At 34.2% G+C, this 15,222-nt stretch overlaps 1 protein-coding gene across 1 annotated transcript in view; it reads left to right on the top strand.

Annotated features, from left to right (window-relative positions):
• Positions 1-14,393, top strand: part of LOC106127433 (neural-cadherin) — a 53,468-nt gene extending 39,075 nt beyond the window's left edge. Inside the window, exons 4-13 of the mRNA XM_013325512.1 lie at positions 201-337; positions 748-964; positions 1,350-1,518; positions 1,918-2,768; positions 2,903-3,094; positions 4,699-4,889; positions 6,852-7,041; positions 7,793-7,975; positions 14,113-14,302; positions 14,374-14,393. Of these exons, the coding sequence (XP_013180966.1) occupies positions 201-337; positions 748-964; positions 1,350-1,518; positions 1,918-2,768; positions 2,903-3,094; positions 4,699-4,889; positions 6,852-7,041; positions 7,793-7,975; positions 14,113-14,302; positions 14,374-14,393 (2,340 nt within the window). The remainder of the gene's footprint in view (positions 1-200; positions 338-747; positions 965-1,349; positions 1,519-1,917; positions 2,769-2,902; positions 3,095-4,698; positions 4,890-6,851; positions 7,042-7,792; positions 7,976-14,112; positions 14,303-14,373) is intronic.
• The last annotated feature ends 829 nt before the right edge of the window (positions 14,394-15,222 follow it).

The raw sequence follows: 15,222 nt of genomic DNA, 5'->3' as shown, positions 1-15,222 counted from the left end.
TATTTTTATTAAAAACATTAAGATTTATAAAAATGTATTGGACTGATTTAAATGGTATTAAATGGATTCATTTATACGTTTAAATTTTACAGGCGTTTTAATATATGATTTTCCATTATTATGATTTATTACGTAGCCATTATTATATTTTTATATTAATTTTTGATAATTTTAATTTATAAATTGGTTGCATTTTTCAGAGCGGTCGTGTTGATGAGAGGCGGTTTCAATCGACACCGGAGGAAAGGCTGAGCATCGTGGGCGGGAAACGCGCGCCGCAGTTTTATCTATCCAACTACGAAACAGAGATAGCTGAGAACCAAAAGAAAGATTCGGAGTAAGTGCATATACTCTCTACGTGTGATGTTTACTTGTTTGCCACTTCTACTCGGCCGCTTTTTGGGACATAAAATCGTTTGAGTTTCGTCGCTCGAGGCGTCGGTGTATGTGGAACAGTTTACCTTTGCGCGATATACTTCTGAAATGTTTCGAATTTTATACAATATTTATTTAGTGTAGAATTTTAAAAAAATAAAGTTTTAAAACTCGATTAAACCTGATAAATAATGTTAATTACATTTTGTCGATTGAATTACCTGGAAGAGAACAAACCCTCTTTTGATCCAGATTAGTAAGAAACGGTGTATTTCTCCTTTTATTTTTTCAGTTAAAGGTTGCTGGAATATTAGAACAATATATAAACCTTTATGTACATAATTAATAATTTAATATTTATTTTCATTCCAGTATAATATCTGTGAAAGCGAAATCGTTCGCGGACCGAGAGATTCGGTACACATTGAAAGCGCAAGGGCAAGGCGCGGGCACTTTCAACATCGGACCGACTTCGGGCATCGTGAAGCTGGCGAAAGAACTCGACTTTGAGGATCTACGGCAGCCGCACGTGTATTCACTTGTCGTCACTGCCACTGAAGATTCTGGTGGATTCTCCACTTCTGTAGAGGTTAATATTTGAATACCTTTGAAATTGTTATCATCATGATTATTTGTTTAAAAACTGTACCATAGTAAGGTGGCTACTATACTAGCCGGTTATGTTATCTTGGTTGTAATTTCAAGAAAAATTATATTTAACTATTATTATGTCATTTGTAGGTAGTCTTATTTTTGTTAACTGTCAGAGTTTTAGCCGGTTGGATTAAGATGACTGATCCCAATATAAGTAGGATATTCATGGTAGATGAGCGACTAATAAAATGTAAGCTCATTTCTTTTAATTAAAAAACAACAATATTTTCACTTATTGTAGGTATGAAAGTACGTTTTTTTTAATTCCTCGCTTAAGCATTGATGCAATAAAACAATGTACCCTTTCTTCTTAATTACAGTTGACGATTCGTGTGACTGATGTTAACGACAACGCGCCCAAATTCGAGCTGCCAGACTACCAAGCGCACAACGTGGACGAGGACATCGCGAAAGGCACCAGTATCCTCAAGGTCAAAGCCATGGACGCCGACTCCGGGAAGAATGCAGAAATTGAATATTTGGTTTCAGGTACGTTCAACCCTTCTATACGAAAATGAAAACGATTAGATAATAACAAAAACAATTGATTCTACTTGTAGTGTATGCATAAACGTAGTGTTGTTTGTCTCGAGCGTACACGCCATAAGTACATGCCGGAGAGAGGGGACGGCAGTCGATGTCAGACCTTTGAGCCGGCAACACGTGTCGGTACGTGAACGAGCCAAATATAGCACAACGAATGCTACACTACTTAAAAGTTCTTAATATGCAAATCGTGAAATCTTTATACTGCCGGGATTTTCGTAAAACGAAGACATTTTTCATACCTTTCTCTTGCTACGGGTAGTGCTTTGCACAAATATTATGTTTTCATTACAAAAATTGTAGATTTTGACTTACTTAATTCTTACTATGTTTAATTTTCAGATGACCACTTTGCTGTAGATAACAATGGTATAATAACAAATAATAAACAATTGGACGCAGATAACAATAATGCATACTATGAATTTGTCGTCACCGCTAGAGATAAAGGAGAACCGGCAAAAACCGGTACAGCCACAGTCCGTGTTTATACTAAAAACAAAAATGACGAAGAACCAAAATTCTCCCAGCAAGTATACACTCCAAATGTCGACGAAAACGCTGGACCAAATACTTTAGTAACAACAGTTGTGGCTTCAGATAAAGATGGTGACAATGTACGTTTTGGTTTTGTCGGTGGAGGGACGAGTTCTGGACAATTTGTTATTGAAGAAATCACTGGTGTAATTCGATTGCACAATAAGCCTATATCATTAGACAGGGATAAGTATGAACTGAATGTAACTGCAATGGACGACGGTGCATGTTGCGTCAATGGAGACACGACTATACATACGTCAACTGCTGTTGTAGTTGTGTTCATAACGGATGTAAACGATAACAAGCCTATATTCAAAGATTGTCCAACATACTTTCCTAAAGTCGAAGAAGGTGCTCCAAATGGAAGTCCCGTTATAAAAGTACACGCGACTGATGAAGACAAAGGTGTTAATGGGCAAGTTAAGTATTCAATTGTTCAACAACCAAATCAGAAAGGTACCAAGTTTACTGTTGATGAAGAAACTGGCGAAGTTTCTACGAACAAGGTATTCGATAGGGAGGGTGATGATGGAAAATTTGTATCGGTCACGGTAAAAGCTACGGATCAGGGCGAACCATCGTTGGAAGGTGTTTGCTCTTTCACGGTAGAAATAACTGATGTTAATGATAATCCTCCACTATTCGATCGACAAGTAAGTACAAATTTGTATTTTTTACTAGACTCCGCACAAAATTTGCATGAAAACACAAATATTCACTCGCTTTACTTAGTTGTTCTGTTAGGTATAACAATGAACAATTTGATAACATACTGTATATATTACAGAAATATGTGGAAAATGTAAAACAAGACGCCAGCATAGGCACTAATATACTAAGGGTTTCTGCGTCCGATGAGGATGCTGACAATAACGGTGCAATAGTTTACACATTAACTGCGCCGTATAATCCAGCCGATATAGACTACTTTGAAATTCAACCCGAATCGGGTTGGATAGTACTTAAAAAACCTTTAGACGTAAGTATCATTATGATATTCATTATCATTAATTCACAAAGTGTAATGCTACGAGTGATGAGTGAATGGGATCAACCTAACTATAAAGTTTGGTGGATGAGTGCTACCTACAGACCCTAGGATTCAATTGGCACACACTTTAAGTTTATTTACATGTAAATAGTTCTAAATTGTCTGCTGCTGTAAATTGCTGTGGAGAGAGGGGTAAATCCTGGCTGTGAGGAGTAGTTGTCCATTGAACGGCGGCCCGGGGTGCGCCGGGGGGCGTGCGGGGGGCGCGCGGGGCGCGGGGCCGCCGCGCCGGGGGCTTGTTCTTCTTGCAGCACAATTAGTTTGAGTTGCCGCCAGCGTCGGCTCCGCACTAAATCTTCGTTAAGATTTATTTCCGCAGCACTATCTTGCATAAACTAATAACTTGACGATAACTGCGACTTGTGTAAAATATTTATAATTAAATACAATACTGCTGTAAATATTTCACCATTGAGATAAGTTTAGTGCTAAAACATGTACAGTTTCTGTAAATGCACATTTGTATATTTCGCACATAAATAGTTTGGAAGTTTATTTTATTGTTATTAATTACATATTCTAATGATTAATTTGAGAAGCTTACGCTTTTGGAATAAACCTTTTATATTGTACGTACATGTTTTGTTACTAACCTCGAGTTTAGTATGTCGGGCGCCGGCTGTCGCTCGTTGCGGATTACCCGTGACGGGCGCGGTCCGGCGCCGTCGCGTAGTCACCGCTGCGCTAGACGACTACTCATATTAACATTCCATATGATATCATTAAATATAATCATCATAACAATTAATTTTTTACAGGGCACCAGTATTGTTATAATTTGTATTATTGTTAGTTTGTAACTGAAATGGTCAGATTGCCCACAAGGCAATTTGGCCATTTAGCCAGTTGTGACATTATTCCTTTTGTGAAAGGGGCAACGTTCTCAAATCAAAATTTGTACAGTTAAAAGTAACGTCCATCGTTTGTAATATATTCATTATAATGAGTGTCGTTTCGTTGTAGTCAAAAAAGAGGTCATTAAGCATTCCTATGACAAGCTGACCTTTCCGCCATGTCTTGTATGCAGAGCTGCATGCATTTGCCTGCTTTTCCTTAAGTTTTATTTGATTTTTTACAATTAGTTTAGTTTTTATTGTATAAAAGTATCATAATGTACAGTTTATATTTTTCCTTATTGTACATACAAGAAAGTGTATAATACTGTAAACAATATTACTTCCATTTTATTTCTTGCACCATCTGATATTGGCTAAATGTACAAGTGTAAGTACGTACGAAAGGCGCTTGGCCGCGACTGCAGACGATGTGAGTGGTATCAATTCTTATTATGTAGTGAAATCTGTTTCCTCTATTGTTTTAGTTTGGCTTTGTGGATGTGTGGGCGACGAATGTGTGTTAATTTTTCTTTAAGTTTCAGTTAATAATTAATAGCTAATAGTTTTATTTTGAAAGAGAATATTTCTTTTTTAATTATTTTAATTTCTTCTTAGCGATGAGTACTTATGTGTTTATATTTGAGTTGTGTTATGTTTTGTTTTGTCCCCGCTGACCTTTGACCCGTGTATCTGTAGCGGGACAGGTATCGACTGCGCGTGCGTGCCTCCGACAGAGGCGACCCGCCCTCCTCTGCAGACGTGGACGTTGAATTAGACGTGGTAGACAGGAACAATAAGCCCCCCATCTGGGACATGTCCACGTATGGCCCCGTTCACATCAAAGAGAATGTCACAGTGGGTACCGTAGTGACCAGTGTGAAAGCAAGGTTGGTATAAGGCGCAGCGGGCCTCGGCCCGCCGCACCTCTACTCCTTAACACTACTAACGACGTGGTTTTGTCTGTTTCCATCGACTCTTTCTCCAATAGCGAGAAACTTACAAGTTGGAGGCTATGGCCCAAGACAAGGGCTTTCCACCCTTGTCGAGAACCGTGGAGGTCCAGATAGACGTAGTGGATCGCGCGAACAATCCCCCAGTGTGGGATCACACAGTGTACGGACCGATCTACATTCGAGAGAATTTGCCCGTCGGTGCCAAAGTGGTGTCCGTTAAAGCAAGGTGCGTGGCTAACTGTTCGGCACGGGCACCGCACGCAGCCCCGACACCTGCACGCAGTGTGCGACGCCGCGGCGCGCGCTCCCGCCCCGGTCCCGCCGCCCTGCCGGTCTCCCAACGTCCCGCTTTGACTCATGATAGTGGAACTGTTGGAAAAGGTTGAGGTCGGCAGCGCGGCGGGCCGGCGCTTCGGGTGTTAGTGCGTCGCGCGCGTCATAAACTGTCGTTATTATTTGCCTCACTTGGTGATGAGTATTGTTACGTAACTGTTCGTTAATTAATAACGCATCGTCACGACCACATGCGGTTTAATCGAGATCACCGGCGTGCATTTAGAAGGGCTCACGCTTTTATGGTACGGGATAACAGATATGTGCGATTGCTCAGAAACATAGTCATTTGATGAAATCTCTATATGGAAATGTTTCTGAGCAACGCGTGTATTGATTTGTGATATTGGTAGGTATCGGAGTAATGTATCCGTATGCATGTAGGCTGAGATGTAAGTGCATCAGTCATTGTTACCAGTTTATTACATTTACCATACGGATCAAAGTAGCATGTCTGATAAACAATGGATGTTTATTATGTAGTATTGTTTAGGTGGCATTGTTCAATCATCATTTTTTTTAGGTTATTTAGCTTTTTTGCATTATGATTTTTTTTGAAGCAAGAATACCATGACATTTATCAATCGCATAAATTTAGTTACATCAACCCTCGTCTACCTTGATTCCTGATTTAATTTTGTTGGAGTTAATTAAATTATTTCAGACGTTATTTCAGTTAAAATTAAAAACGCTTTTTTTGTTTGCGAATAATTCATTATCATTTTTAGAAAAGTATAAAAATATTATGTTGTCGAAATCGCGATTTTATTTACGTGGTGCGATAAGTCAGTTGCCTAAGTCTAAATACTTCGTCAAAGTTCAATTTATCATCAATTTTAGTTTAGTCAGGGCTTATCGGAACAAATGATCGTCCTCAAATTCATGTTATGTATGTGCATTATTTCGTGCAGGTGCTATTGTTGTATTTGCATTTTTTTTCTTAATAGTGCATCTCTCACTGAGTGTCGGCTGATGTCAGGCCTGGTTCACATCTATTTGTCTATCCGTCCGTCCTAAACACACACATTTCAAACTTACAAAATGTTGAAAAAGACGAAACCATACTAACTCACTATAACTAATTTAAACTTAATTTTATAGAGGCACTAATGTGGTACGAGGCGACTTCAAAATATATTTATTAAAGATTAATTTATTAAAAAAGAAAAGAGATATCAAAATTCCAAGTCCTTAGTGATTAAAAAACTCTATAAAAATAGAGTAAACAATAATGTTTGTGTATCTTTGATGTGTTTAACGAGATGATCATTATCATCATTAATCATATAATTTTATTTTTTAATCGAACCTTTACTATTAAAAAAAAATGATTTTAGATTAGATGTGATTCATACTTTTTTGTTTTATCTGCATTGGATTAGTTTTTTTTTTATTATTTTACTATACTCAGTTTGAGTAGAGTTTAGAATACTTTTTGTCATCCTTATTAAATTAAGAGTCATTTGATTTCGCATTTGATGTCGTCATGTGCCTAAAGTAGCAAAATATATTTAATACTTTGATTCATTTAATTTTTACTATATCGATTTATAATATTTTCAGTTCTGGAATTGAGAATAACCCGACAGTGTTTTATCGCCTGATGCCCGGCTCCACCGCTCAAACAAACAAGTTTCATACATTTTACTTGCAACAAAGATCCGATAACGGATTTACGTGGGCAGATATAAAAGTCAATCATCCGTTAGACTACGAAAGTATCAAGGAGTACAATTTAACTATTCGAGTGGAGGTAATATTAAATCGTATCATTTTAATCATAATTAATTCTTAAGATAAAATTAGTAGTCACTGTCGTACCATTAAAAGGGAAAACTCAAAGGTGAAGTTCTACTAGTAATATTATTGGAAAAACGTTCATTTAAATTTCGCTCGTTGCTACGGTGCCTTATTGCCTTTCCCTTTTAATTTTTCAGTCCTTTCCAACATTATTACAGCGCCATCTATTACTTTTATACTGCAACAGCCAACGAAATCCGCATTGTTTCAAAAATAAAAAGATAGATGTCGCCACTAAAATGTTTGTTGTTGCGCCATCTCTTGCCATACGAACAAAACACGTCGCATGTAATAATGCAGATGACTAACAACTGCAGCTGTAAATTTCCGAATTGTAATAGCGCTTCTTTACGTGCTATCAAAATTATTTTATTAACGCATATCCCATATTCGACGGAATAATTATTTCTATAAGTTATACCTACATAAGTTGAAATTCTGATTTATTGCTGTTGACCAAAGGCTTGATTAATGGACCGATATTCTCTCAAACGAAAAAAGCAATCATAATCCTTACAGGCAATACGGGAATAAACATCGAAACTAATATCATAATGAAAAATAAGGGTAGGGTTTCACAACCTATTCGCAAAAATATTGTTCAAATTTAAGTAATCGTTTTTAGGATTATGGCCAATGTGTACAAAAATAATTGGATTGGATGATTGATTTATGTGATTCAATAACAACGTGTTGTATAACAGAACAATGGAGCACAGCAGCTTGCATCTGAGACGACGGTCTACATAATGCTTGAAGACGTCAACGATGAGATCCCGCTGTTCACGGAACGCGAGCAAGAGACGGTACTGGAAGGCGAGCCCATCGGCACCAAGGTCACGCAGGTCAACGCCATCGACAAGGATGGAACGTTCCCGAACAATCAAGTAAGTAATTTTAGGTTTCTGTATAGTACTGTATTATAAGCTATTTAAATCATTTCCGTTTAGAAATTGACTTGTTCCATACTCTCATGCAGTTTTGATAAACAATATTAAGTTGTAGATAATGCCTCGTAAACAATCTATTTATTTCCAATATTTAAAAGTTTTTTTTTAGTTATAGAAAGGAGCCGGGCTTTGTTCGATACTTTTGTCCCTTTGAAATGTTTGAATTAAAGGTATTTAAGAAATTAAAGGTAGGCAACGCATGTGCAATCGTGTATGTCTATGGGCAACAGTCACTTCGCTATTTTAACGATTTCCGCCGCTCGCTCGTTTTCCACTTTATGATATATAAAAAAAAATCTTGATAAAACATATATTATAAAATAATACATTCATATTTATTAAAGAATATAATATGTTATATTTAAGTTGAATGAAATATTAATTAAAGGGGAACGCATAGTTAACATAGTAGTAAAATATTACATATGGAAAGATATTATAAATGAAGCTTTTATACGTTTCATTAAAAGTCAAAAGCTCAAAGCTTTACTTTTGCTACATTTATACATATTACGTATCGTGAAAAGCAATATGCGGTTTTAACGAATATCATACGAATAAAAATGAATTCGTTAATTAACTTTATTGTTGTCGTAATATGCCAATCTAACTGTTCTTTTAATTAAAAATTGAAATGATAAAAACCTATATGAAAATATACATTATATTCTGTTTTTCAGTTACGTATCACAATGAATTTACCAAAGCGTATTGACAAACCCGCAATTTATTTTTAGACACTTTTATTATAATTACTTATGTATATTGTACATTGTATGAAACAATTAAATAAAAAATAGAGAGATTCAGGTGGCCGCTACCTCGTTTGTCACCTTATGAAAAAAAAAAGTTTCATAAAAGAAATACATAAAAACCTTTTTAAACTATACCGCAACATTGCCTATGTCTATTATCTAACGTACGCAAACGGCATGAATACTTTAGAGCGAACTCATTTGTGTGTAGTGCGGGTACCATAATGATCGGCACTTACAGTAAAGACTCCTATATTAGTGTGGTAGTCCAACCTAATTGTGTTATACAATTGTGTTATATAATTGCGTTATACAAGACTTTTATAAAGTTAACTGAATTATATTTTATTTGTCTTATAAAACTAAACGCCACACAGCCAGATTTTTCTCAAAGTTCTGGATAAAGAAGACTTCGTTTTGATTTTTAAATGAATTTAAAAGTTCAGTCAAAAATGATTAGGAAAAAAAAACGTATGAATAAATGTATGAGAAAACCATGTTATGTCCCATATTCCGTAAAGCGATCTATTTTCAGCTTCAAGGTAATAAATCATTTACATTTTGATTCCTCTCCGAATATGGATGCAGTTGTCTATCTACAGACGCTTTGTTGGGTCAATTGTGCCCTCGTTACCTTCAATATCTCTTTAATCAACATTCATGTTACCTCAAATCATACATTTGTAAAATTAATTAAGAAAAAATTAGGTAAAATTTCTTTTTGATCTTTTCTCTAGTTAAAAACTTAATTTTGAAACTCATATCAGTCTCCTTCTTTTTAAAGGCTATAAAAAACAAATAATATTATAAATGCATTTAATTTTTTAATTAACAAAAATATTCTCTCATTCAAAAAAGGTTCTTCTTGTTTTGTTTAATTTAACGAAAAAAAATCCACTATTATTGTGGGAGTCAACGCCGGAGAATACTTTTTCAAATAACAAAGTCCTCTTTAACTCATTTATTTCTTTTGGAATTGTAAACAACAACTTTTTCAAAAACACCGCTGTTACATTGTCTTTTCGATTTTCCGAATGGCAAAAAAAATTGGCCGTCATTCAGACGAACAATTACAATACTTTTAATTTAAGATAACGAAATACTGTCAGATAATTAACATGATAAGTTGAATACTTCTATTTTATATTAGATAATTAAATATTTAAATAATCTGTTGGATCGTAATACAAACGATTAATGTTATTATTCTAAATAAACAAAAGTGGTATTGACTTTTAGCATAGACTAAATAACGTTTTAGGTTAAGGAATTACAGAATATATAAAATGGCTAACATTATAATATTTTGTGCCCTAGCTAAAAGCGGTTTATTAACGTTAAAAGAATCTAGGTCTTGGATTGGATTTTGTATGTTGAAGCTAGAATACAATTACTTTTCTATGATTGTGGAGCTGGCATTTACGGTTGATTAGATTTTGATTAAAAAAGTTATAATAGTTCGTGTTGTTCTACATAGCCTTTGATAGAATTTTGCTCTTTATTGTTATAAAGATTTACTCTTTCAATTTCTCGAAATAAAGAAGAGACATTTTATTGTAATGATACATTTTAAGGCCCAAAAAGACTTTTGTAATACTTTGGAATAAACAACTTTTTATAATTTTCCTAAGATGTCTTCTAATTTTCACTAGCTTTTTAACTGTTTTGTTCATGACAAACAAAATAGCTTTATTACGAAATATTCTTTTGAAAACGCTGCCAAATAATTTCCTCGAAATATATTGTCATAAATTTTAAAATATTAAAATGTAAAACTTCAAAAAGGTTGAAAGTCGGCTATTTAATTATTTCGTTATTTTATTTCATTCTACATACGGTGAGTTATTCGCATGACGAAATTCACAATAACGCCTCCAGGCGTAGGTATAAAGTTAAGATATAAGGCAGAAAATCTGCAAATTTATAGACTTGAGTTCGAAATAAGAAACGTCGCTCGTCCCATACGCATGAAAACTAAATTTACAGGCAAATTTTAATTTCAAATTACAGACTTTCATGTATTTAATGACTTAAGTTAATATTTATAATATTGTCGAAAAATCAATAATAACTTTTCATTTAAAATAACATTGATAATAAATTAACCATATTAAATTTTGCACCGCTTCATTAGATGTATGTTTCAAATGTTATACAAGAACATAATGAATAAGATTTACGACGTGTTCATGTTTCTGAGGAGATGTAAATACAACGCCAAACAAGTCAGCAACTGTTAGGTACACTCACCAACAAAGGTTTCCCGTCTTAATCACTTAAGAAATATGTTATTACGTTTCTACCTTAAATTGGGTTTAATATAAGAAGTTTAACTTAGAATTATAATATGGATAGTCTAGTTGCAGATTAAATTGCTTCTAAAATATAGATTGCGTATAATTTTTTTTTATCATAATAAAATAATCGATTGTTGTGTACGTTAATAAATATTTTCATTACGACTACGGTATTTTGATATTTTTATATCAGTGTTTGGCCGAATCGAACACAATGTCAGATTAAAAAAGTTGTTTTTCTCTGTATCTTTTTTTATAATGCTTTTGTAAAACCATTTGTTTTAATATTCCTTTCACGTTTTAGGTGAAATTAAAAAAAAATATATATTTTTTTATCGTAAGGTATCAATACGTATATTTTAATGTATATTTAATTAGTTGGATTTTTATTGTAGAATCAAAGCATCTTAGTGCCGCTAGGTTATTTTAATTTATCAAAGAAACAAAAGTGGATCGTAACTTTTACGATACTCTTTTATGGCTTTGAAATAGATGCGGGAGGTTTTATATGTATACATAGCGCGTAAATTTATATACAAGTATCCAGTAAAAGTCTGTTTGCAATTTAATTTAAGTAATGTTATCCGCAACATGTATGATACGAAAGATTAAAACGCAGTGTGATTTAGTTAAAATGTTTTGTTAATATTTTAGACTAACCTAGAAAACTTATAAACCTATACCTAATAGGTTGATTTACAAATCAATGGAGGCACCATTTTCTTATCAGACAGGCTTTTGTTAATTGCTCCTAGTCTTTGAACGTAACTATCTAATTACACAGTAATTATCTTAATTATCTTTTACACAGTTAAGTTCATCCAAATATTAGGATGCTGGAACGGTTTATTAAGACATGCTTTTAACCCGTCTGAAAAAGAGAGTGATCTCTTTCTCACATGTAAATTCTATGTATGTGGGTTTGTACGTGTGTAAATTCCATTGCGACGGATATAATTTGACTGTTTAATTCGACTCATATAATGAAACAACCATGATTTCAAGCTTCATTGGTTTTATTACAATATATTCCTTAACTGTAAATAATAACTCAATAGGTTGTCACAAAGGATTTGCGGCATCCATTTTTCGAGCATTCACAAAGTCGTTATTCGTAAACAGACAGATTCCCAATTCAGAGAATCGTCGAGGGGCTTAATTAAAACAACGAAGCTGTTATCCCTCAACGATGAAACAATCGCTTAAAGAAAACTAAAAAACTATCTCTACGATTGAAAGCTTTATATCCATGAAATATTAAAATGTCAATGCACCTGTATCTTAAAACTTTTAAAACAATCTATACTAATATTATAAAGCAGAAGAGTTTGTTTGTTTAAACGCGCTAGTCTCAGGAACTACTGGTCCGATTTGAAAAATTCTTTTTTTTTGCTGGATAGTCTATTTATAGAGGAAGACTATAGTCTATATAACATTACGCTTCGACTACAAGTTTTTTCTTAATCCCGCGCGGACGGAGTCGCGGGCGACAGCTAGTATTTTATAACAGAAAGAAAACTAACAAAAATAAGAAATTTAAACGATATTTATTTATTCGTATTTATAATCTGTTCATTAACTAGGATTGTGCTTATTTAGTACTAAAGTCTTATTTATCATAACTACGATATCTCTATTTTAGAGATAAAATTAAATTAAATTGCTGCAAGTCACCTAAGTTAGAGTTCACAAAGTTCTCTAATTCGTACAGCAAACGGCAGAGATTGGCCGGCAGCGACGCAAGTGTTAGATTACCTGGACTGCAAAATTCACTTACACTAAGTGACATATGTATCCTAGAGCAAGTGAGTCTGGCTGCACAACTGATTTACATATCACAGGCTACTTGAAATCCTCCAGGGTAGTGTTGAATATTTGATTTGAATTTACTCGCCTGTTATACTACGCTGGCTAATGCTATGGTTATTTACTGAATGTAACCTCTATTTTGAATACTAAGTCATAACGATTATTCTATTTTGAATTTTACTGTTGTTTGTAAATTATCAACAGTACAATTCAGGTATTATTTCTGTTTTACATTAAATAAAACTGTATTGTTTTTTAATAGATGTACCATTTTTTTTAAGAGGGGGAATGCGTTACTCATGCCGGGTGCCTCGGGGAAAGCCACTCCGGTTATGTGGGACTCTCTCCACATCCCTAATGGGACTAGTAGCCTACCCACTAAACCCCATCTGGTTCCCTCGACTCACTTTTAATCGGGGTGTGGGCACATGAATACTCTTCGCACACATTTATAGATGTACCATAGATGTCACTTAAATACATTTTTTCTTTGTTATTTTTACCGACACTTGAGTTAAAGTTATTTTTAATTATTATTTATTAATTTATGCTTATTAATTTTTCATTTGTGTATACAGTCAGTCTGTAAATTGGCCGTAATTTAATTAATTGTGTCTACAAATTATCATTCATTATATAAAGCTTGTGAAACAGTATGCAAACTTATTTTACATTTCGTTCCACTTATTAATTAGTAAATCACATTTAACCCATCAAAATACGATGTTGAATGATTGAGGTAAACCTGAAATATTTTGTGAAACGGATTTCATTTATAACATAAAAAAGCCGCTGGCAAACATAAAACAATGTCATAATATTTCCATCATTATATTTCAAATTTTTTTTTTTAATATTATTAGCTAGAATTCCTTTGGCGCGAATGGCGCGCTTTCGTTACCAAAGTCAATTGTCAGATTGATTAGTGAGGGTAGATAAATGTTGACATTATAGTATGGCTAGTGTTGCCTACAGTACACATATCCCTTTTTGGACCTCATTTGTGCCTACGTTTTTTATAAGCTAATCAAAGAGCGTACCTGTTTTTACTTATTTATATCGTAATAGATTTCAAACACGTTTACCTCAGGGATTAGAAAAAGTTCTAGAAAAATCTTCGTAAGTTTATTCTGCGAAAGAAAGGTAACGGAATTCCTTGGTGTAATGGAACTTCGTTATGTTAGTTATTTATTTATTGTTTTCCTTGTCTTAGGTGTATTACTACATCGTGGATTCGCCGCGCAACGAGGGCAAGGACTTCTTCGAGATCAGCATGCAGACTGGAGAGATCTTTACGAAGGTGGTGTTCGACAGAGAGAAGCAGGGAGCTTACGCACTGGAGGTGGAGGCACGCGACGGAGCGCCCTCGGCCCGACCGAACTCCGACAATCAACCAAATTCAGGTATGTTTCATTTTAGCTATACTTTTGCGTTAAATGTTTTTATTGTGTGATAATATTTGTTATATATTTAGGGAAGCACATATTATTATAAATATATGCATAAAGAGAATTTGGAGAAATAACTTAACCAAAACTTTGTTTCTTAAGACATATTCAGGTTTTTTTGCATCTTGTGATGGAAGTGATTACAACACGATTGTCAGTAAAAATTTGATCGATGTTTTTCCGTACCATAATTTTGAGTTACGATTTAAGTCTACTACAATCGACGCTAACGGGTATCGATCGCGTGTGTTGCTCCTATGTCAAATAGCACTCCATTGTTTTTCGTCACAGCGTCGTATTGAAATATCGCAATTTTGCTGTGATGCAGAAAAATATCGCGATAGTTAGCGATTGCCGCGGCTGCCGGTTGTGAAATGACGTATTGTCTTTGATAAGTTGCATACGGCAATTTAATTTATTAATTCAGAGGATAAGTATAAAAGTGGCTTTATTTTAAATGAATTGGTGATCGAACATATTTGATTAATGACATAAAATATTTTATAAACTCTTTATTTACGTTTTGTGGCTTATAATTGTCACAATGTGTTATAAACACTGTTTTATTTAGATACGGGGCTTGCCTTGAGGAAGTTCTTATAACATAATAAAACTTCTTAGATCGTGCCTAATTTGTAATGAAAATCCGGACTGTTGCATTATTTATGTGAATCTGACGGAATATTACGACAAAATTAATGCGAAAGTACGGCACGCTTTATCCTTAAATTTTTACTTTATCATAAAGTCGTAACATAATTTATCTGAACAAAGAAATTAGCTTTCAAGAACGGAAGAGTAATTTTGTATAAATAAATGTAGCTATTAACTAATGTTTCCTTTTAATCATCATAAATTTTTAAATTGTTTAACAT

This window comes from Papilio xuthus, unplaced genomic scaffold (assembly GCF_000836235.2).
Source record: "Papilio xuthus unplaced genomic scaffold, Pxut_1.1 DF824655.1, whole genome shotgun sequence".
In the NCBI taxonomy this organism is placed as follows: Eukaryota; Metazoa; Arthropoda; class Insecta; order Lepidoptera; family Papilionidae; genus Papilio; species Papilio xuthus.
This window is presented reverse-complemented; position numbering and strand designations above follow the sequence as displayed.